Here is a 23,169-nt window from a genome sequence, read left to right on the forward strand (position 1 = left end):
GGCTGGAGTTGTGGCTCAGTGGTACAGTGCTTGCCCCTTGTGCCTGAGGCCCTGGGTTCAATCCTCAACACCACATAAACATAAATAAATAAAATAAACACAAATAAAGATATTTTTTTAAAAAAATAAATGAGGCACAGAAAAGGAGTCATGATGCAAATGGGAAGCTCTTAGAAGAAAAGGTTGACAAGATGGTCTCATTTGGGGATATTTTAATTTACGGGGTGTGTGTGTATGTATGTGTGTGTGTGTGTGTCTTGATCAAACCTAGAGCCTTGCCCTTGCTATACCAGTTAGTTGCACCCTGACCCCTGAGTTACATTTTTAAAATTTTACTGTGACTGTGGTGCAGAAACTGGCTTTTCAGAAATGGAGCTGGTAGACTAGCATGGAAACTAAGACACTGGCAGAGGCAAGATGTTAACAGTTTGGGTTTTCAAGATACCTAGTTCAGAGAAGACAAATTGTAAATTTTTTGTTTGTTTTGGTTTTGGTTTCTGAGACAAAATCTCCCTAAGTTACTGAGGCTGGCCTCAAATTTGCAATCCTCCTGCCTTAGCCTTCCCAGTCATTAGGATTACAGGTGTGCACCAATGTGTCCGGCTAAATTGTAATTTTTTAAAGGAAAATTACCAATCTAATAAAACAAAACTAATGAATAACTAAACCAAAAATAAAAATTATATATTCTCCAGATTTCTTATGCTAAAATAACTAAGATTTGACCCCCTGTTTCTTTGGAAGGCACAATTAACATGTTCTCTCAAGTCTATCCCTAAAATGTCCCTCGTGGTCTTTCCTTAATTCCCCCTTAACTTGAGGTATGAACTAAAGCAGAGCCCTAGTCACTGCTACTCTCTAGGTGGATAAATAGTGAGCAGTCTAAATCCCCAACTATATATAGAGGGCAATTAGAACTCTTGGTTCACATTAACCAGGCAATAAACTTTACAGATACAGATGTTTTTTTCTGCTTTCCCCCACTTTAGAATAACACTACTTCTCCATAAAAACCATACTGGAAACTTCCTGGAAATTATTTTAACTATTACATATTCTACAACAAGTCTAAGAAAAAAATGGGTTTTCTTCTCTGACCCACAAGAACATATTGAACACTTTTAGAAACTCTTTCAACACTGGCTATTACAAAAACAAGTTTAACATTTTTTAAATGTGATGCTTCATTGGTAAAAAAAAGATGATATAAGTGTTCAAAATTCTCTTTTTATGAGCTTTGATAGCTTAGGTGAAGTTTATCACTTAGTGGTTGAGAGGGAAGGCTCTGGAGTCAGACTGCCTGGGTTCAAGTTCTTGCTTCTTCATTTACTATGTAACTTAGAGCAAGTTACTTAACTTAAATAAGCCAGGATTTCATCATAAAATAGGAGCTTGATAAGTCCCACAGAATCTGAAATTGGAGAATTATGATGAGAAATATTTGTGAATGCAGGAGAGGGCCTCTAAGCTTGGTCTCTTCACAGCCTCGAATTTCTCCATTTAAACCTTACTTCTGAGCCTGGCGCTATGGCACAGACCTGTAATCCCAGTGGCTTGGGAGGCTGAGACAGGAGGATTGCAAGTTCAAAGCCAGACTCAGCAACTCATTGAGACCCTGTCTCTAAATAAAATACAAAATAGGGCTGGGGATGTGGCTCAGTGATAGAGTGCCTGCCCCTGAGTTCAATCCCAAGTACCCCAGCCAACAATAAATAAATAAATAAATAAAACTTACTCCTGGACTGGGGTTGTGGCTCTGTAGTAGAGTACTTGCCTAGCACATGTGAGGCACTGGGTTCAATCCTCAGCACAATAAATAAATAAATAAATAAAACTTACTCCTTCATATCCCTACCAAAAGCACAGACAATGGATTATTGTGTACAAATGCACATGTACACACACGCACACACACACATACATTCTTTCATGTAAGAGGTTCATTCTCTGGACAAAGTGGTATTTAACCACTTTAAGCATACATATCACTCGCTTAAAAAAAAAAACAAAAACTTTGCAATTTAGCACAGATTTTAAAATTCCTGAAAAGAATGGGTAACTGCATTCCAGACCCTGCATCCAAACTCCCTCATCCCACCAACTCAGAAGCTCTCAAATGCTTCCTTTTTCCCATGGGTGGGGTGATCCACTCCTTTTTAAAATATATATTTCACTGCTTAGTTGTGGGAATCTTGAACTTTACCAAGAGTTCCCCAATTTGCTTGAGTACAAGAGATCTAAGACCCAGTAAGGGAAGGTTCACACTCAATACTGACATAGATGTGCTGGGTTTGAGACAAGTGATTAATAAGGTTCATAAAACATCCTCTGAGAAAATTTCCCAAGTGCTGGACCCTACAACCAGCCACAGGGCAGTATTTACCCAGTGGACACCAGGGGGTAGCAAAATCTTACTCTCTTAGCTAGCTCCCTGGCACTAATTACAAAGAAGCTGGAGAACTTAGGTGACTTCAGGGTTCACAACCTTTGACTGGAAAGAGCTCTGTCTCCATGGTTCTCCTTTGCTGAGAAGATGGTCACAGAGGTCTGCTACCCTAGATTGTTTTTAGACACTATGGAGCAGAGGTTTCTTCTCGCCATCAAGGAGAATTAACCATTTTTTCTCTTCCTTTTCCAGAACAAGACAGCAAAGAAGGAGTGGAATTTGGCGTCCTGAGGAGGTGAGAGAAGAGCCTGTCACCTTGGCAACGACCTTGCTTTCCCTCAAGCCTCCCAGCCTCAGGAACTGCTTTCAAGACAGGGCGTTTTCTAAACATGTCCCCCCCACTCCCCACCCCCACAACTGCAGTGGGCATACCTGCACACCCCTCTCCGGGGGACTATTTGGCCTTCCTTTCTCCTCTCCAATGCCTACCCTTTGGAAAAGCCCATAGTTCTGCCTTGGCTCCCCCGTGCCTTAAAGAGGCAGGGCACCATCCTGCTGTGCCTGACTCGGCCAGTATTCCTGGGAGACCCCCAGGGCAATTACTTATCATCTAGAGGCGATGGAGAACGCTTGCGGTTTGGTAGTGAAGTAGAGTGGATGAGGGTACAACTTTTTAAACTAGCCTAGCCCCCTTTGTCTACTGCGTCAGATACTGGTCCCCATTGCCACGAGCCCTAGCTCTGGGTCACTACCAACACCGCACAAGAAGGACGGGTCTGGCATCCAGTACCGAATCGTGGGTGTCTAACCCGGAGTTGGCGCCTTCCTTCCTCTAGTCCAAGAGGGATAGGCAATGCGGTGAGGAAGGGCCAGCTAAGAGAGAATGCGGAAAATGTCCACCCTTCTGCACGATTCTACAGAAAAATCCTGATCCCGGGACCCTGCCCCCAAAGCCACATTATCCACCCCCCATCTCAAGCCTTTACAGCTCCATAATTCCCCCCACGCCCCCGCCTTCCCCAAGCAGCACAGAGGAGCCCATTGTAGCCTGGAGGTTCGAGGCCCGAGGAGATGGGAGGGGAAGGAGAAGGGCGGGCAAGCCCCCGGGAACTTAGAGGAATCCCCTGATTTCCAGGCTCTCGGTTCTATCCAAAGGGGACAAGAGCTTGAGGATCTCTTCTGAGCCCCAGAGCCTTCCAAGGCTGACAACGGAGGGGAGAAGGGAGTCCTAGATGAGTTAGAGACGGAGGTTTCCGGCCGCGGACCACCCAGTCCTAGACAGGGGACCTAAGGGAATTACGCACGCCCCAGACTTTGTAGTGTCCCATGGAAAGGCTAAACTGATCCCTCAGTGAGAAAGGCGACGGCGGGAATATAGGGGCGTCCTCGGCCGGGCCTTCGAGGGTCAGGGTCCGGGCTACCCACTGGAGGGCGGGGCGGAGAAGGCAGAGAGTTTCGAGTGAGACTGGTGGATTGGCTGGCGATGTCGGGGGAGCAGCAGCCCAGAAGCTTGGCGAGGGAGTCTAGGCAAGGGGTCCCGCGCCGAGGCGGGGGCGGGCGCTGAAGGGCGGGGCGGGGCGGGGCGGGGCTGGGCGGCCGTCTCGGCCCTCCCTGGCTGGGCCCCGCGGCCTGGGAGCCGGAGCGGGCCGAGCCGCCACCGCTGCCGGAGCTGTCCCCCAGCCAGACCCGGCGAGACGCGAGAGGCGGGAGGGAGGCGGTGGCGCGCCCAGCCCCGCCCGCCCGACCGACCTAGCGTCGGACGCGGCCCGGCGCCGAGCCATGGTGAGTCCCGCGCCGCAGCCCCTGTGTCCCCTCCGCCTTCGAGCAGTCTGCTCTGGGTCCCCAGGCCCCAGCCCAGAGCCTCCTGTGTCTGCCTTGTGCTGTTCTGCGCTCCTGAAACTCTTTTCCCTCCCATCCCCCTGCCTGCCCCACTGCCTAGCTCTGTCCCCACCCGTGTTGCCTTTACCCTTTCTTCCACTCTCCTACGCCCCCTCCCCCAACGTCCCCCTTGTCTTTCCCTTAATCTACACACCTCTCCCCCCTCCTCTGTCCAGACCTGTGCCTGCCTTTGCAGGATCTCCCCCGCCCCCCTCCCGATCCTAGTTTCTTACCCGCGGGAGACCCCTGCGGGTTGGTCCTGCAGCAGTTCTGCAAGGGGCACCGCCTCGGGTCATGAGAACTGACCTGCCTGGAACCACCATTTTCCATCCGAGTCCCCAACCCGGTGAGGAGGGCCCACCCATCCGGCCCTGGGGGACCAGCCGCAGCTGTGGCTGGGCCAGGGCCAGGGGCATGGCCAAAGAGGGAAATTCCCGCGGAGAAAAAGGGACTGCTTTAGGGTAGTGGATGGGGCGCGCGGGGAAGGGGGGGGTCACAGTACCAGGGGGCGTGACGCTGCCAGAGCCGACCAAAGATCGAGGGGGAAAGTGCCCCAGAGCTCACGCTGCAGAGAAGCGCACGGAGCACTCTGCAGAGCCGAGGAAGAAGGGGCGGGAGCTCCCTGCCAGAGGCAGAGGACCTTGGAGCAGCACTTCAGGGCCCTGGAAGCCCACATCAACAGGAGTGAACACTATCCTGGGAACTTTCAGTCCAGAAGTATTCTTAAAGATCCATTGCAAGAATGGGCACTGCCAGGGAGAGCGCTCTCTGAAAGGGGGAGGGGGCAGGCAAGGGGGCTCTCTCTGCAGTGTGAAGGAGGGAGAGAGGCCCTACCAGGGGGCGCTCCCTGCAGGGAGTGGAGGAGGGTTAGGAGCATTAACGGGCCGTTCCTCTACTGAGGGAAGGGCACCCCCTGGTAAGGAGATTGGAGCTAGAAGAAAGAGGAACTGGGCCAGGGAGAGCTGACTCAGTCTCTAGTCTCTTCTTCAGTCCCGGCCTGCAGGAGCCGGGTCTCTGGGCTCCCGCCCGCAGCCTCCCGCCCCAGACCCCTCCTCCCCTCCTGCCGCTGCCGTTTCCTGTGGCTGAGACTCTCGCTCAGCCATGAGCTCACCGCCCCTAATGGGTTGCAGCTGCCTTGCTACTCTAGCTCTATCTCCCCCTCCCGGTCTTGGAGTCGACGGCCCACTCTGTCTCACCCCTGCCCATCTCCACCTTATCCCCACCCACGCGCCCAGTGCCCGCGGAGTACTGGGAACACTTGGGGGTCTGTCAGCTCGCCTACACATCTCGGGGCCGGATCTGTGCGCTGACGCACGGAATGTCAGTCTCTGGAGTAGCCGCCTAGCTTGGGACCAGCAAGCGACTCCAACCAGAGTAAAACAGCAGTTTTGTCTTGGGGCAAAATCAGGACGTGGGGGCCGGAGCGGGCAAAGAGCTAGGTAAATACTGCCTGGAGCATACCTTTCCCCATTTACAGCAAAAGAATCTGATAAAAGGAACTTCAAAGGCCATCTTGAAAGCGAAATAAGCTTGCAAAGGAATAGCCCAAGGGGCTGTTGTTAGGGTGTGGGATGGAGAAGATGTCCAGTTGATTCACTTAGGATGAAGTGGGGCTTTTTAGATGGTGACTACAGGTCCAGGTTGGCAGACTCAGGTCCCCCTAGAATCAGAAAAGATTTCAGCTGGAATGCATACCATCAAGGCCTCCTCCTCCCTTCCCCACATGTTCCTTTTGTGCCTTTTTCCTCTTTCAAATGCCCACCCCATTCTTTTGTAACCCAATCCCACATGCTCTGGGAATGGATGATTGCTGTAGAGCCACTCTGGAAGAAAGAGTACTATAAAGTAGTGAGATAGTCACAATCTTTACATCCTCTTTCTTCCCACCCTTAACCTTCTCTAGGGTGAAATTGTGGAAGGTGGCGCCTTCACTAAAAGTGGGGGTGTCAGGATGTTGGGCTCTGGGAAAAATGATTTTCAGAATCATCTCTGAAATGATTGTATGGCAGCACCCTCCCCCATCCTCTGGTATTCTTGATTATTAGCTTAGTCCCTGACAGCCCAGTAGCCTCTCTGTCTCCTGAAGAGAGCCTATGCAACCACCCCCAATTTACAAGCATCAGTATTCACAATAAATTCTTCCCGGACTTCCAAAGCCAAGGTCTCAGAGCTTAAGTGTAGAGACCTGATAGGCCTGTGCGCTCTAACTGGCTCTGCCCCATTTCCATCATGGACTTATTCAGATAGCATTTCCTAAGCATCACTTGGGCACACATTGTACATTGGGGTCCTGGGGGATGCAGCTGCCCATAGTCCAGTACAGGCCCTAAAAAAGTCATGCTTGGGTGATCACTAGGGGTCTGTAGCCTGGTTTTGTCTCTCCCAGGAGCCTGAGCCAGTGGAAGATTGTGTGCAGAGCACGCTTGCCGCCTTGTACCCACCATTCGAATCCACAGCCCCCACCCTGTTGGGTCAGGTGTTCCAGGTGGTAGAGAGGACTTATCGGGAGGATGCACTGAGGTACACACTGGACTTCCTGGTACCAGCCAAACACCTGCTTGCCAAGGTCCAGCAGGAAGCCTGTGTGAGTAGCTTTGCATCCCTTTTTTGACTCTCCTAAGATCCACTGCCTCTCCCAAGGCTCACCACCAGACTCATCCCCCCAACACACACATAGCCTCCCCTAATACTGTTCCCCACAGAGACACTCAACTTTGCTGATTTTCCACAGTCTTTGACCCTTAAAGATAGTGACTTAGATACTAACACATGTACATGTGCATTCATCTTCCCCAAATAGCAATCTCTAAGAAATTTTAATTCCCAAAGACCCTGGCCCTTTAGACCCAATACTAGACATTTCCCCCCTCTTTTGAATTTCTCAAGATACTAAACTCCCCCAGATATGACTCAGCAAATACTTCACTTCTGCAGATGTAGAGACCCAAGAGTCTTTGATTCCTCTAAGACAATAGCATCTGCTGACCATATCTTTTAATGATTCAGTTCTTACTCACCCACACATGGAACTAACATCCTAGAGAAGCTTCTTACCATTTGAAGACATCCCTTCCTTGGCCACATGAACACTCCAAAATCTCCCTTCCTGTTCCCCAGGGATTATAGCCCACCACGCATAAGGCCATACCTGCCCAGTGTGAACCCATTCTCATTGCCTCCTCCCGCTGGTCTCTTCAGCAAAGACCTGAGTGCAGCCTACCAACCTCTTTCCCCAGGCCCAGTATAGCGGATTCCTCTTCTTCCATGAGGGCTGGCCCCTCTGCCTGCACGAGCAGGTGGTGGTGCAGCTAGCAGCTCTGCCCTGGCAGCTGCTGCGCCCAGGAGACTTCTATCTGCAAGTGGTGCCCTCTGCAGCCCAAGCACCCCGTCTGGCCCTCAAGTGTCTAGCCCCAGGGGGTGGGCGGGTGCAGGAGTTGCCTGTGCCCAATGAGGCCTGTGCCTACCTATTCACACCTGAGTGGCTGCAAGGCATCAACAAGGACCGACCAACAGGTCGTCTCAGCACTTGCCTACTATCTGCACCCTCTGGGATTCAGAGACTGCCCTGGGCCGAGCTCATCTGCCCACGATTTGTACACAAAGGGGGCCTCATGGTTGGACATCGGCCAAGCACAATACCCCCAGAACTGCCACCTGGACCCCCAGGGCTTCCTAGCCCTCCACTCCCTGAGGAGGTGCTAGGCACCCGGAGTCCTGGGGATGGGCACAATGCTCCTGCCGAAGGACCAGAGGGTGAGTATGTGGAGCTATTAGAAGTGACGTTGCCTGCGAGAGGAAGCCCCACAGATGTTGAGGGCCTTTCTGGCCTGTCTAGAACCCGGACAGTACCCACCCGCAAGAGTGCTGGAGGGAAGGGCCGGCACCGGAGACACCGGGCATGGATGCACCAGAAAGGCCTGGGGACTCGGGACCAGGATGGAGCACGCCCACCTGGTGAGGGAAGCAGCACCAGAGCCTCTCCTGGGTCCCCCCCTGGAGCTGAAGCTCTCCCAGAGGCAGCAGTCCTGGAGGTGTCTGAGCCTCCAACAGAAGCCTTGGGAGAAGCCTCTGAATCTTGCCCCTTTCGGCCAGAGGAATCTGGAGGAGAAGCAGGCCAGGGAACTGAAGGACCAGTTGGTACACCTCGGAGAACAGGCAAAGGAAACAGGAGAAAGAAGCGAGCTGCAGGCAGAGTGGCTCTTAGCCGAGGAGGGGATAGTGCCCCACTCAGCCCTGGGGACAAGGAAGAGACCATCCACCAGGAAGCCCTTGTCAATCTGCTTTCACCAAATGTACAAGAGCTTCCAGAATCCAGTCTAGTTAAGGAAGAGAATGAAGGCTCTGGAAAGCCAGAATGTGAACCAAAAGAGGAGCTCACACCAGCAGGTGAAAAAGAGCCTTGGCTTTCAGAAGATTGTGGGCCTAAAGAAGGAGGGCCCCAAGAGAGAGTGCAAGAGGGATCAAACCTGGCAAGTATGGCAGGTAAGAGGACACTGAGATCCAAGACAGAGGGTGGGCTGGAAGAGGATCAGGGGTTAGGCTGGGGCCAAAACAGCCAGACCCATCCTCACTTTAGGCCACAGCTCTGCCTGTGTCTCTGTAGGATCCACAGAGGGGCTCCTGTCTGACCCCCTAACACAACCCCTGGAGACAGTGCAGGAAGTAAAAGGGGATAGCATCCCAGAAGAGGCCCCTCCAGTCTCCATCTCTGATGACCCTGATGTAGCTTGGGACTTGATGGCATCTGGATTCCTCATCCTGACTGGTCAGTGGACATCAGTATATAAAGGGAGAGGGACTTGGAGAAAGAGAAGCAGTTGAAGTGGGCGTGGAAGGGAGGTAGGGTGGAAGGGAGGTAGCCAAGGACTGCTCCCAGCCAGGACAGCCTGGCCATTTTGTGTCTTCAGGAGGGGTGGACCAGAGTGGGCGAGCTCTACTGACCATTACCCCACCGTGCCCTCCTGAGGAGCCCCCACCCTCCAGAGACATGCTGAGCACTACTCTTCATTATCTCCACTCACTGCTCAGGTAACTGCGGTGAGCACGAGGACCCTATACAGTAACCTCCTGAGTCCTGAGGACCTGACCTCCTTCTCAGGACACTGACCTTCTGATTTTTAGCACACCTACTTCTTCAACTCTCAGCTTTCCAAGTCTTTGACCTTACTGACTTCTGACTTCCAGACACCATGCTACAGGCTTGTATTTAATTCATACCTTGCCAAAACATAGAATTCTTATTTCCAGACCGTAGTCCCTTGGCCTCGTCAGTAAACTCCAGATTACTGGTCACCACCTCTTGGACATCCATCCCAGACTTTGGCCCTTTGCTTGTTGTTTCCCAAATGTACCAGGAACTGACTTCTCCTAAAGACTACTAATGCTAAATCAGACCTGTGCCTCTGCCCTGCCCTACCTGCTATCTCCCCAATATGCACACACACTGCAACCTCCTTAGCTCTTCTGCCTCCATAGGCCTGATCTTCAGTTATTGGGACTGTCGGTTCTGCTCAACCTTCGCAAGGCACCTCCACTGCCTCCAGCACTCATTCCTGCCCTGAGTCAACTTCAGGTAACTAATCCCTCTAGACAGGCTCTTCCCCTAGATCCTCACTCTCCCCTGGTACCATTCCAAGCCACCCAGTTGCCCACAGTTTTAGAGTTATTCTTCTTACTCTCAGGACTCAGGAGACCCTCCCCTCATTCAGCGGCTATTGATTATCACCCAGGAAGACCCTCCGGCTGAATTCCATGGACTTCAGGTTTGATCCCCTCGCTCCCACCTAGTACCCCATCAGAGTGGAGACAGGCTATCAGTAGCCTGAGGCTGGTCTCTGAATTCATGGGTGCCTGGTTATAAACCCCTGCCTTTACATGTCTACAGGGTGCTGAGTTGCTGTCTGAGAATGATCTGAAAAGAGTGGCCAAACCAGAGGAGCTACAGTGGGACTTAGGAGGTCACAGGGACCCCTCTCCCAGCCACTGGGTAGAAGTACATCAGGTAAGCTTTCACTCTACCACTTAGGACCCTGGGACATAAGAATGATCCAGCTGAGGACGTTCTAGGAGAGAAGGCAGATCCAGGACACAACCCTGGGAGTGGTAAAAAGTGATTTCCACTCCTTTCAATTCAGCAAGTATTTATGGTTTATAAACTATGATCAAGTAGCAATGGGCTACTGGGGGGATGGGAAGAGTATTTTAAATCTTTATTTATTTATTTATTTGGTACCAGGGATTGAACTCAGGAGCTCTTAACCAGTGAGCCACATCCCCAGCCCTTTTTATATTTTATTTAGAGACGCCTTGTTATATTGCTTAGGGCTTCACTAAGTTGCTGAGGATAGCTTTGAACTTGTGATCCTCCTGCCTCCGCCCTTCCCAAGCTGCTGTGATTACTCACACACACCACCGCACCTGGCTTAAATTCTTTTTTTATTTTTTTAATGATGTTATTGCATTTTTTATACCTTTATTTTATTTTATTTTTTATGTGATATTGAGGATCAAACCCTGTGCCTCACACATGCTAGGCCAGTGCTCTACCACTGAGCTACAACTACAGTGTTATTTAGTATCACATTAAATAAATGACTTTTGGTGGGAGATTAAGTTATAAAATAACTAGAGAAGAATGCTAGATAGTGTCATTGGATTTCTGGAAAGCGCCAGAGTCAAAAGGCTGGTTTTTGTTCCATATGACCTTGGACAGGTTACCTTATCTCACTTCCAGAAATGGTGCCCTTTCTCTATCTGCTCCCTGCACCAATATCCAGGCCCTCAGGATTCTCACCCCAAAGTACAGCAATTGTGATATGATCTCTAAAGCTCCTTCCAGCAATTATCTGCAAGGATTCTGTGAATCTAGGTGCAGCAAGTGTTCAAGAAGAGAGGAATAATCATGATCCAAGTGTGAAATCGGAGGTGAAACATGGTCTGTGAGCTGTGTATCAAGAGGGAAGTGGACAGGGGCTCAGTGGCACACACCTATAATCCCAGCAGCTCTGGAGGCTGAGGCAGGAGGATAAGGAGTTCAAAGCCAGCCTTAGCACCTTAATCCCTAAGCAACTCAGTGAGACCCTGTCTCTAAATAAAATACAAAAATTAAAAGGGAGAGGGGCTAGGGATGTGGCTCAGTGTTAAGTGCCCCTGGATTCAATCCCCAGTACCCAAAAAAAAAGGAAGTGGAACTGGAGTAAGGTATGTAGTACACCTGTGATCCCAGCTGAGAGGAGGCTGAAGCTGGAGGATCACAAGTTCAGGGCCAGCCTTGGTAGCCTTGGCAACTTAGCAAGACCCTGTCTCAAAATAAAAAAAAAAAAGAGCACCCTTGGTTTCAATCCCTGTTACCTCTACACACACACACACACACACACACACACACACGTGTGTGTGTGTGTGTGCATGCGTGCCTGCGCAGGGAAATAGGTCTTTTGAAACAGACAGGAGGGTTATCCACGGTTAAGACCCCGTGCAGCAGAAAAGGAAACTCAGGTTTACTAAACTATAAAATGCCAGGCCATGGTAGGTACTGGGCTGGTATTACCTCTTTAAAACTCATAAAATCCTGCCTTATCCCAATTTTACAGCTGAGGAAAATAAGGTTCAGAGTTTTGGGACCCACCCAATGTTATCCAATTTGTAAGCAGCAGGCAGCATGCTGAAATAGAGCCCAGCATTACCTCCATTAAAGTCTCTGGGGCTGCCTCAACCCACCCTAGGACTTAGGTGCCTCATCCCAAACTCTGATCTTTGACTCCCTGCTTGTGGGTTTCAGGAAGTGGCAAGGCTATGCAGCCTGTGTCAAGGTGTGTTGAGCTCTGTAAGGAAGGCCATTGAGGAACTGGAGGGAGCAGTGGAGCCAGAGGGAGAGGTATGAAACGAGGACAACTGGGGATGGGATAGGGATGGGACTGAAGTGGGCACTCTAGTAGAACCCTAGCTGCCAATTGCTCCTTTTCCCTAGGAGATGGTGGGAATGCCTGAACCCCTGCAGAAAGTGCTGGCAGATCCCCGGCTGACTGCACTGCAGAGGGATGGAGGAGCCATCTTGATGAGGCTACGCTCCACTCACAGCAGCAAGTATGATATGGGTGTGCAGAGGCAGGTAGAAGTGGGAGGGGGAAACACAGCAGAAGGCTGCCAGCAAACCTTAGCTACCTCATAATTCTTACTGCACATGTATCTGGGTAGGATATTGTGTTTTAAAATTTATTATCTCATAGCCTTCACAACATTACTGTGTGCTAGTTACAATTATGAATAAGGACTTGGAGGATCAGAAATGTTAAATATCTTGGCCAGGCTAATTCAGTGAATGGGAGAGTTAGGATTCAAGTTCAGGTAGTCTAAGTCTGGCCCATATCTGATCCACAGTGTTATGCCACCTCTCATGTTTATGTCCCTGGAGATGAAAAGACAGAGTCAAGGGGCTTGACAAGGGCAAAGGTTTATTCTGCCCCAACCTTCCCCAGGTTGGAGGGCTCAGGCCCAGCTACACTATATCAGGAGGTGGACGAGGCCATTCATCAGCTTGTGCGCCTCTCCAACCTGCACGTGCAGCAGCAGGAGCAGCGGCAACGCCTGCAACAACTCCAGCAGGTGAGCTAGAACTCTAGACTGTTCTTACTCAGTCTGGGAACCTGGTCTCCGGTACCCACTTCTCTGGATAGTTAGCATTCATGACATTCTTTTTGCCAGGGTATGCTGAATGCCCCACCCTTTCACCTTACCTGCCCAGGAGGTTGGTTATTAAGTACGAGATTCAATCACAGAGTGGAAGCATCTCAGCACCAGCAAAGAGAAGCCAGGTCTTCTCTCTGTTTGGTCAGGGTCTTTAGAGATTGTTAGAGATGCTCAGTGCCCTAGGGAATTCAGGGGAAAACTGACTGACTCTGGAGTGACTTCTTCCTTAATTTAAAAATAATCTCTCGATACCAGCTCTTTAGCTACACGGCCACAAATGCCACCTTTACTCTTATGCAGTGTCATCCCCCAGATCTGAGGCTGGAAGTATCCTATCTTCTTCCATTTTAGGAGAGAGATTACAGGCTCCTGGGGGGAACCAGGTCCTCTTTGTGGGGAAGATTCAAGAATAAGACTAGCTCCTCTGAACCTTGACTCTTTTTTCCTGGGATTAAGAGCCCCACAAGGATTTGCTCTCCACCCTACCACTTAGAGTAGAGGGGTCTTTGATATCTGGTTGTTCTGCTTTAGTCCCAAGCATGACAACAGCAGTGTCATGAACCTGCCTATGGACATCAGGGGAAGGCTCATCTCAGGGTTAAAGCTAAGTAGGGGTCAGAGCTTTTTTGTTTTGAGATTGCTGTATTTTAATTTCTGCTATTCCAATATCCAAGGGATCATCTCTTACTGTTTGTTGGCTGGATGATTAGCTATCTCCCCTCTCCACTCCTGATTTTAAAACCTATTTAAAAATAGGATTTAAAGGTTAAAATGCTCTATTTGAGTTCTAGCTCTACTATATATAAGGTGTTGGACAAGTCATGAAGCTTTTCTGAGATCCTAAGTTCGCCTCTGTCAAATGGAAATAGTTATAATTAACACATAAGGTAGTTAGGATAATCAAATTAATTCAGCAAAGTACTCTATTAAAGTGGTTATTGTTGGCACTGACTATGAGGAACATTCTCAGACTTCTCAGCCTCAGGCTGCCCTACCCCAGCTTCCAGCCTTTCTTCAGAGGAAAAAAAAAATGCCATTTCTTTTTGGTCAAACATCCAGAACTAGCACATGAGTTCCTTTCCATAATAAGCAACTAAATCTGGGCACACACATTCACACACATGTATCCACCTTCTCCAGGCATGGTACCAGGACTCTCACCCATTAGTTGCCAGACACAGGACCTATGACATTTCTCCTGGCTGGCCGTTGGTTACTCACATGACCCTCATCCTGCCTTTGGTTCACCCAAGTTCTATTTCACTCTCCAGGCCTAGCCCTGGAACTCTAACCCGCCTCCATTAATGCTTCCTGCCAGCTCAGCCTCATCTGGCACTTTACTAAAGGCTCCTTACTCAGTTTTTCACCTGATCCTTGTGGAAACTATTGTCATTCATTTTTACCAACTGCAATTACAGATGAGATAAAATGGGTTACCCAAGGTTCTACAGATCAGGGTGGAAAACTGGAGCTGGATTTGAATCTTTTCTTACCTTTCTCCTCCACGGTCTCCTCCCTCATGGGCCCTATTCTCCCACCCCATCTGCCTCAGGTGTTGCAGTGGCTCTCGGGCCCAGGGGAGGAGCAGCTAGCCAGCTTCACTGTGCCCGGAGACTCCCTGTCTACCCTGCAGGAGATAGAATTGCGATTCCGAGCCTTCAACACTGAGGTTCAGGTGAGAAGGGAGAAGAAACGGGCTGGGATTGTGGCTCAGTGGTAGAGTGCTCGCCTAACATGCAGGGACACTGGGTTCGATCCTCAGCACCACGTAATTGTAAAATAAAGATATTGTGTCCATCTAAAACTAAAAAATAAATATTATTTTTAAAAAAAGGTGGGGAGAAGAAACACAGGGAGGTAGGGTGTTGACTAATTGGGAGTGAGGACCAGGTCTGAGCGTGGTCTTCTTTCTCCAGGAGCGCCTATCCCAGGCACGGGAGGCTGTTACTCTGGAGGAGGACATGGCCTCCCAAAAGGTTCTGGATATCTTTGAGCAACGGCTGGAGCAGGTTGAGAGTAATCTCCATCGGGCCTTGCGGCTACAGCGCTTCTTCCAGCAGGTGCACACAGAGCCCCTTCCTTCTGTGCCCACCATTTCCTCTCTTTGGCCTGGAGAGGCCGAGTAGGCAATAAATTTATTAAGCACAGGGACTCAGGAGCTCATCTCCTTGGCTTTGACTCTTAGCTTGGCCACCTACTTGAATGATTTGAGATAAGGTACTAAACCTGAATGTGCCTTGGCACATTCTGCCTCACAGACCTGCTGTAAGGATGTCAAGAAACAATATATAGAAGTACTTCATACCAAGCCTGCCACTTATAAACTCTGTATAAGTTTTAGCTGTTCTTTTATCTAGGATCCTGTCTCCATCCCATCTCCAAATGACATGGTTAGGCAGTAATGCTAGGACAAGGAAAGGACACCGGGTGTTGGGATGGTTTGGGGCATTGGGAGACCATCAGCAAGAGGAACAGAGGTGTTGCATGCATTTGAAAGTGGCACAGGTCCTCACCCTCATCCCTTTGTCTTTTAGGCCCATGAGTGGGTGGATGAGGGTTCTACTCGGCTGGCAGGAGCTGGGCCAGGTCGGGAGGCCTTGCTGGCAGCCTTAGCCCTTCGACGGGCCCCGGAGCCCAGTGCTGGCACCTTCCAGGAGATGCGGGCCCTGGCCTTGGACCTGGGCAGCCCAGCAGCCCTGAGAGAATGGGGACGCTGCCGGGCCCGTTGCCAAGAGCTGGAGAGGAGGATTCAGCAACAGCTGGGAGAGGAGGCCAGTCCTCGGGGCCAGCGACGACGACGGGCAGACAGTGCCAGCAGTGCTGGGGCCCAGCGAGGCTCCCATAGTCCCTCACCCAGCCTCAGCTCCCTGCTGCTCCCCAGCAGCCCTGGGCCACGGGCTGCCCCATCCCATTGCTCCCTGGCCCCATGTGGAGAAGACTACGAGGAGGAAGGTCCCGAGCTGGCTCCAGAAGCAGATGGCAGGCCCCCAAGGGCAGTGCTAATCCGAGGCCTGGAGGTCACCAGTACCGAGGTGGTAGACAGGACGTGCTCACCACGAGAACATGTGCTGCTGGGCCGGGCTGGGGGACCGGATGGGCCGTGGGGAGTAGGCACCCCCCGGATGGAGCGCAAGCGAAGCATCAGGTGAGAACCCAGCCCAATTAGTGCCCAAAAGGCAGAGCCAACTTGCCAGCAAGAAAAAAACATGACATTGTTAGGGATAATAGCTCCCTTTTATGCCCCAGTGACACTTTCTCTGCCACTCCTTGTCCCTTGTCCCTACAGTGCCCAGCAGCGTCTGGTGTCTGAACTGATTGCCTGTGAACAGGAGTATGTGACCACCCTAAGTGAACCGGTACCATCCCCTGGACCTGAGCTGACCCCTGAACTTCGGGGCACCTGGGCCGCCACTCTGAGTGCCCGGGAGAGACTTCGAAGCTTCCACAGGACACACTTTCTACGTGAGCTTCAGGGCTGTGCTGCCCACCCTCTGCGCATTGGGGCCTGCTTCCTTCGCCATGTGAGTGATCCTTTAAAACGTCTTTTAGGTTCCTTTCCTTTCCCATGATCTAGCCCCATCCACCCGTTCCTCCTTCACATCCACTACCCACTGCCCGCTTCCTCCTCAAGTAGTCTAGGAGTTTGGGGCTCAACCCCACTTTCTGGGCACCTCTGGCTCTGCTCAGCCTCTCCGTCCCCGCCCTCCAGGGCTACCTGGGCTTCACTCTCTTCCTGGAAGGATGAGGGTTCCCTGGTGACCTATCCATCCTTGGCTGCAGTGAGGATGAAGGGGAAGGGAGAGTCTGTCTGCAGGGGCCTCACGAGGAATGAGTGAGAACTTGTGCCTTCCTTACTTGTGCAGGGGGACCAGTTCAGCCTCTATGCTCAGTATGTGAAGCACCGACACAAACTGGAAAATGGTCTGGCTACACTCAACCCCCCAGCCAAGGTAAACTCCTCTCGAACCCTCATGAGAAGAGGGTCTGAGAAGACCTAAAAACCCACCCCACTTTAACATCCGTCAGGGATAAAAAGCTTTCTTAAATGTGCCCAGGAATGCCTTCTACCTGTCATGTCCCAGAGTTGCTGAGGGAGGGACAAGCACTTGACTAGGAGCCTGGTGAGGCTGGGTGTTTATCCAGTTCCCCCAACTGAGGAACTTGGGTAAGATTCTTGATTCCTCAGGGCCTCCATTTCAATGTCTGGTAAACTGAGGGCAATATTCCCTCCATCTTGAGCTCTCACATAGAGTTCAAGGATCAAAAGACTTTGCATCAAAAGATATGAAAGTGATTTCAAAAGCTAAATGCCAGAGACTATAAGGTGTTATTCCCCAGGTTTCTTTTTCAACTTCCTTTAGAATGCAGAGTATGGTTGCATTTCCTACAGGCCTCCTGCCTGTCTTCTTTCTGGAGGAAAGGGTTTTGCCTTATCTTTGGGGGTATCTGGGCTTCATCTATACTCTAAAGCCTGGACCCAACCTACTACCCACCTTCCCCCAAAGTTTGGCCCCCCACAGGCACCAGCCCTTTCCCTCATCCTGTCTGTTTCCTCACCCAGGGCTCCATGGACAGTGGCCCTTACCTGCCCCGGGCCCTGCAGCAGCCCTTGGAGCAACTGGCTCGGTATGGGCGGCTCTTGGAGGAGCTCCTGAGGGAAGCTGGGTCTGAGCCGAGTTCTGAGCGCCAGGCCCTTGGGGCTGCTCTGCAGTTGCTCAGAGAACAAGAGTCCCGAGGCAGAGACCTACTAGCTGTAGAGGCAGTGCGAGGCTGTGAGGTAAGGCCCTGGCTCTAGTCCCTCTGTTCATATTGCCTAACCCTGTAGCCTCAGACAGTGTAGACTGATGACAAGAAAACCAGAGTTAAGGCCAGAGGGCCCTAAGCTCTAAATTTGTGTGTGTTGGGGCGGGTGGGGGGGGGCGCATACCAGGGATTGAACTCAGGGGCACTCAGCCACTGAGCCAAATCCCCAGCCCTATTTTGTATTTTTTATTCAGAGACAGGGTCTCACTGAGTTGCTTAGCACCTCACTTTTGCTGAGGCTAGCTTTGAATTCACGATTCTTCTGCCTCAGCCTCCCAAGCCGCTGAGATTACAGTCATGCACCACTGCATCCAGCTCTATTTTTTTTCTTATTCTTTTGAAGTTGTAGATGGACAGAATGCCTTTATTTATTTATTTATTTATTTATATGTGGTGCTGAGGATCAAACCCAGTGCCTCATGCATGCTAGGCAAGCACTCTGCCATTAAGCTACAGCCCCAGCCCAATAAGCTCTAATTTTTAATCAGCTGGATGGATTTCATTGTCACTGAAGTTAAGTGGTCCTTTGTTTCCTCATCTGTAAATAAAGAAGCTGTGTCCTGCCCTACATCCCATACCTACAATCTGCCTTGTGATCTCCTATTCCTTTCCTAATTCTTATCTTTCCCTTTCTGGTCTACATTTCTACCTGCATCTCAACACCCAACACATTCTTTATTCACCTCTACCATGTCTTTTTCCTGCCCTGAGATTCCAGAACAGACTAAAATAAAATCTTCCTTGCTTTGAGATAAACTTATTCTAGGTCTTTGCTGGCTCTCTTCCTCGGTCCTCAAAATGCAAAGGTTTTCCAAGGGGAGACTTTAAGTTCTAGTGTGCAGTGCACCTTCCCATAATGAGAGGCAGGATTATGCTGGTAGACCAGCTGTACTGTACATGGTGACCAGTGAATGGATTCTAGGCTGAGAGCTTTCCTAATTTCCTGACTCTGCCTGAGAACCAGTGCATTAGGCCCCCATGCTCTATAAATCTATTTTTACTCCTTGTAAAGTAAATACAAAAGGATCCAGAGCCAACCACCTTTCCTTTTCCTCTCCCCAGATAGATCTGAAGGAGCAAGGACAGCTCTTGCATCGGGATCCCTTCACTGTCATCTGTGGCCGGAAGAAGTGTCTTCGCCATGTCTTTCTTTTTGAGCACCTCCTTCTGTTCAGCAAGCTCAAGGGCTCTGAAGGGGGTTCTGAGACTTTTGTTTACAAGCAGGCTTTTAAGGTACATTGCCTGGAGTTGGAGTAGGTGAAGGGGACAGGAAGCTAGAAGTTCACCCCCAACCCAGGTTCTGAATAGGCTTTGACCTATAACCAGTCATCAAGTTAAGGTATCAGAGGATGACAGAAGTCCCTGCCATTGGTCTACCCCATGGGGTTTTCACGTAGTCCATGCAGATTTATGAAGCATTCTAAGTCAGACTTGGAAGAGGATCTTTCCCACCAAGGACACATATGCCTTTTGAATTAGGAGTGGTCCCTGTGGTATGAGAGGAAAGGACACTATCCATGAAGAGGGAAAGCTTGCTTTAGGGAACCAGCCAGATAAATGTCCATAGCAACCTATAGTCTTGGATCAGGCAGTGTGGAATGATTCTAAAGATTCTTAACTCTGTCCCCTACACTAGTTCCAGCTCTTTAGGGGGTAATTCTAGTACAGAGAAAAAGGCCTAGATTTGGAATAAGAGACATGGGTTCAAGTCCTTACTCTAGTAATCAACATAAATTCTTGGGGAAGTTGCTGCCTATCTCTGGGCCTCATTTCCCCTTCTGTAAATTATGGTTGTTGTGAAGACTGCATGGAGAGCATTTGGCACCTGGTGAGAGTTAAGCAAATGTTTACTGACCATCTATCTACCAAATGCCAGGCTAAATGTAGTACTTGCTCATATGATACCATCCAGCTAGAATTCACGCACCTTCAACCATTCCCCCTACTCTTCCTCAGACTGCTGACATGGGGCTTACAGAAAACATTGGGGACAGTGGACTCTGCTTTGAACTGTGGTTTCGGCGGCGGCGTGCACGAGAGGCATACACTCTGCAGGCAACTTCACCAGAGATCAAACTGAAGTGGACGAGTTCTATTGCCCAGCTGCTATGGAGACAGGCAGCCCACAACAAGGGTACTGGGCAGAGCTGTGGGAAAACGTACTTGGAACCAGGGTTATGACAGGAGGTTTTCTGGAGAACATGGAGATTGCTTAGGAAAATGGTGTAGGATGCAGAAAAAAAAATGACTTAAGATTCAAGATCTGGCTTGAGAGAGAATTGCTGAATAGAAATTAGCCTAAGATGTACGAAAAAGAAAGAAAAAGCTAACACATGTCAGGAAAATTAGAGTAAATGGGTGGGCAAGAGAGAAAATATTTGAGATTAAGAACTGGTGCCACTTATTTGCTGGATTAGTTTTTGTTTTTCTTTTTTAGTTGTTCTTTTTAGATATACATGATGGCAGAATGTATTTTGACGTATTTTACATACATGGAGTATAACTTATTCTAATTAGGATCCCATTCTTGTGGTTGAACATCATGTGAAGTTACACTGGTTGTGTGTTCATATGTGAACACAGGAAAGTTATGTCCAATTTATTCTACTGTCTTTCCTATTCCCATCCTGGTTTTTGTTTTTATTTGATTCTGTGAACCTCATTCTATTCTACTCATCTGAAAAATCAAATAGTAATTATTTTTTTATTTCATTTTATTTTTGCTGTATTGGGGATGAATCCTGAGCCTTGGACATACTAGGCAAGCACTCTACTGCTAAGCTACGTCCCCAGGAAGTAGGGAGGATTAAATAAAGTGATACATATGGAAGCATCTTATAAAATGGAAAGATTATAAAATTGTGAGTTTTGCTCTTAATGCCCAACAGAAAAGGAAGATTAGAAAAATTGGTGGGCAGCCAGGATGCCACATTTGTGAGAACAGGTAGATATAAATTGGAGGAAATCAACAACTACCATCACCATTCCTGTAGTGATAGCCAACAGGAAGTGTAATGAGATACCAGAGGAAGAGAGGGAGTAATGAGAGTTGGGAAGAAGCAAAATAAAGGGTGAACCAGTGATGTGTTAGAGCTGGAGCCAAGTAGTTTGCTAACAGGGTCTTTGTTCCCTAGAACTCCGAGTACAGCAAATGGTCTCTATGGGTATTGGAAATAAACCCTTCTTGGACATCAAAGCCCTTGGGGAACGGACCCTGAGTGCCCTGCTCACTGGAAGAGGTAAGGGCCAAGGTGCTGGGGGTGTCCCCGGAATCATACCTTGATCAGCTCCAAGCACGATGGGGAGGCATGGAGGAAAGTCAGGAAGGGTAATGAGTGGGCATCTCTCTTTCTAAAATCTGTGGGACTAACTGGGAGGCCCTCTATGAGACAGTTGTTCTGGGAAGCCAGGAGTGCTTTCCCACACCAGCACCCCACCCCCACCCCAACTCCCCACTCTCTACAGCCGCCCGCACCCGGGCCTCCGTGGCCGTGTCATCCTTTGAGCATGCCGGCCCTTCCCTTCCCGGCCTCTCGCCGGGAGCCTGCTCCCTGCCTGCCCGCGTCGAGGAGGAGGCCTGGGATCTGGACGTCAAGCAAATTTCCCTGGGTGAGGCACCTCTCAAGGGGTGGCTCCCAACAGCCGGGTCATCATGGTGATGTTCAGGCTGCCTGCTGCTGAGCAATTCCTTTTTCTAGCCAAGTAGCCCAGTTGCCATGACAATATGTACAGCTTCCCCACTGCTAAAAGAGCTTTCCATGTGATTGCTAGGGTGATGCTTACAGCAGCCTGTTGCTAAGAAGCACTTCCTCTGTACCTCTCTTTCTCTAGCTCTCCTTGGGTTTCTATGGAAACTGCCTCAGCTTCCTGTTGTACCCTCCTGGTTCACCACGGCAATCCTTATAGTTTCCTGTCGCTTCTTCCCTGGTTGTTCTAATGATGCTGCTGACAATTTCCTGCCTCTTGGTAGGGGGGTTCTCTTGCAACTGGATTGCTATGGTGACAGAGCTTCCTGTTGCTATGGAGCTTTTTCCTCCTTGACGGAGCAGCTTGGTTGCTTAAGGTAATCTGCAGGAGTTCTATACCCTACTCTCACCCTAGCTTCCCCTCTAGCCCCAGAAACACTTGACTCTTCTGGAGATGTGTCCCCAGGACCAAGACACAGCCCCAGCCTGCAACCCCCCCACCCTGGGAGCAGCACTCCCACCCTGGCCAGTGGAGGGATCTTAGGGCTATCCCGGCAGGTAAGTACCTGCAGTAAAGCTGGGAATGGGTGATCTCTTTGGTCACTTTCTGGGTGGGCTTTTCTGATCATCCAGCCCACTGGGGGAGTGGGAGAACCAATGATCCCAGCTGAGGATGCAAATTGGATTTATTGCACAGTCTGCCTTTCTCCTCTCCCCCAGGCCTGGCTAAGAGGTATCAATGCCAGAGGTGAAAAAAACAAATCTTTAATAAGAAGCAGGCTTGAGGGGCAGGGCGGCGGGGGAGAGGCAGAGAGAGAGAGAGAGGAAATATCTCCAAATTCATTGCAGTTTCTCTGCCCTCAGAGTCATGCCCGAGCCCTGAGTGACCCCACCACACCTCTGTGACCTAGGTGAGTTCATATCCCCTTTCTCTCTTCTGTCCTTCAAGTGCCCTTCTTCCTAGCCTAAGCTGCTTGACAGTCAGGTTCTTCCCTTTCCCAATCCATCCTTCTTTTCTCCTGGCTTCTAGAGAAGATCCAGAACTTGGCTGCAGCCCCTCCTCTCCACGTGTTTTGGGCTGGGATGTCAGTGGGACATAACAAAGGACTAGAAGAGCACCAAATTCCTTCCCTCTGCTCCCTGAACAGAAAGGGGATTCAAGGACCAGAACATCCCCCTGCTACTGCTATCTCTAGCTCTCCCCTGCTTGGTGCCTTATCCTGCAGGAACCAGAATGGCCATATCTGCTTCCCTTCATAGCCTGGAAAAGGGAAATTATCCCTTTTCTAATTTTCCCTCATCCTTGGCCACTACGCAACCCCAGGACACCTCTCTGACAGCCTGTTTCTCCTCATCCCGATTCTCCCAGAGAAGACTCATCTCTGCCAGGTCAACTGGTACCTGGTAACTCCATCCTGGGATATCACAGGAAATGGAGCTATGAAAACCATTACTACAGAGTGGGGCCGGAACTGCAGACTTTGTATGTGTAATTATTGTTATTATAATACTATTATTATATTAAATGTATTTACTCACACTTTGCCTCCCAGGAGCCAGAACAATCCTCTGGATTAAGGTATTGCAACTAACTTGAGCACCTCCCTAAACCAACCATTAACTAGAATACAGAAAATAAAACCAAGGCTGAAGTACCCTTTATCCTTTACTGTCCAAAAACTATGCAAGAGCCTGGGAAAATGTGCTTCCTCCATAGTGGCTTCCAGAAGA

The 23,169-nt window shown here is 49.9% G+C and overlaps 2 protein-coding genes across 10 annotated transcripts in view; one reads left to right on the forward strand and one right to left on the reverse strand.

Annotated features, from left to right (window-relative positions):
• Nucleotides 1–4,914, reverse strand: part of Rnase13 (ribonuclease A family member 13 (inactive)) — a 42,873-nt gene extending 37,959 nt beyond the window's left edge. For 2 of the 6 annotated variants that reach the window (XM_058577751.1, XM_058577749.1), the window contains exon 1: nt 4,571–4,910. The gene's annotated coding sequence lies outside the window, so the exon portion shown is untranslated. Of the gene's footprint in view, nt 1–4,497 lie in introns of all 6 variants that reach the window. The other 4 variants (XM_058577750.1, XM_046441041.2, XM_058577752.1 and 1 more) reach the window with 3 other exon arrangements.
• On the forward strand, nt 4,041–22,978 carry Arhgef40 (Rho guanine nucleotide exchange factor 40). 4 transcript variants are annotated; one of them, XM_046441027.2, is made up of 24 exons: nt 4,041–4,168; nt 6,651–6,848; nt 7,501–8,746; nt 8,868–9,029; nt 9,172–9,292; nt 9,740–9,836; nt 9,946–10,026; nt 10,149–10,265; nt 12,042–12,137; nt 12,231–12,346; nt 12,739–12,865; nt 14,502–14,624; nt 14,866–15,009; nt 15,484–16,094; nt 16,236–16,470; nt 16,813–16,899; nt 17,511–17,726; nt 18,815–18,985; nt 19,709–19,886; nt 20,887–20,991; nt 21,218–21,361; nt 21,866–21,996; nt 22,303–22,349; nt 22,469–22,978. In XM_046441027.2, exons 1-23 carry the CDS (start codon nt 4,166–4,168, stop codon nt 22,342–22,344), a joined length of 4,551 nt encoding a protein of 1,516 aa, XP_046296983.1. In that variant the 5' UTR covers nt 4,041–4,165; the 3' UTR covers nt 22,345–22,349; nt 22,469–22,978. The 4 variants fall into 4 exon arrangements, with proteins under 4 accessions (XP_046296983.1, XP_058433725.1, XP_046296986.1 ...); XM_058577742.1 differs by having other exon boundaries at nt 22,665–22,978; XM_046441030.2 differs by lacking the exon at nt 21,218–21,361.
• The last annotated feature ends 191 nt before the right edge of the window (nt 22,979–23,169 follow it).

Source organism: Marmota monax, unplaced genomic scaffold (assembly GCF_021218885.2).
Source record: "Marmota monax isolate L192 unplaced genomic scaffold, Marmota_monax_Labrador192_F-V1.1 WCK01_AAM20220418_F8-fsc00017, whole genome shotgun sequence".
Lineage (NCBI taxonomy): Eukaryota > Metazoa > Chordata > Mammalia > Rodentia > Sciuridae > Marmota > Marmota monax.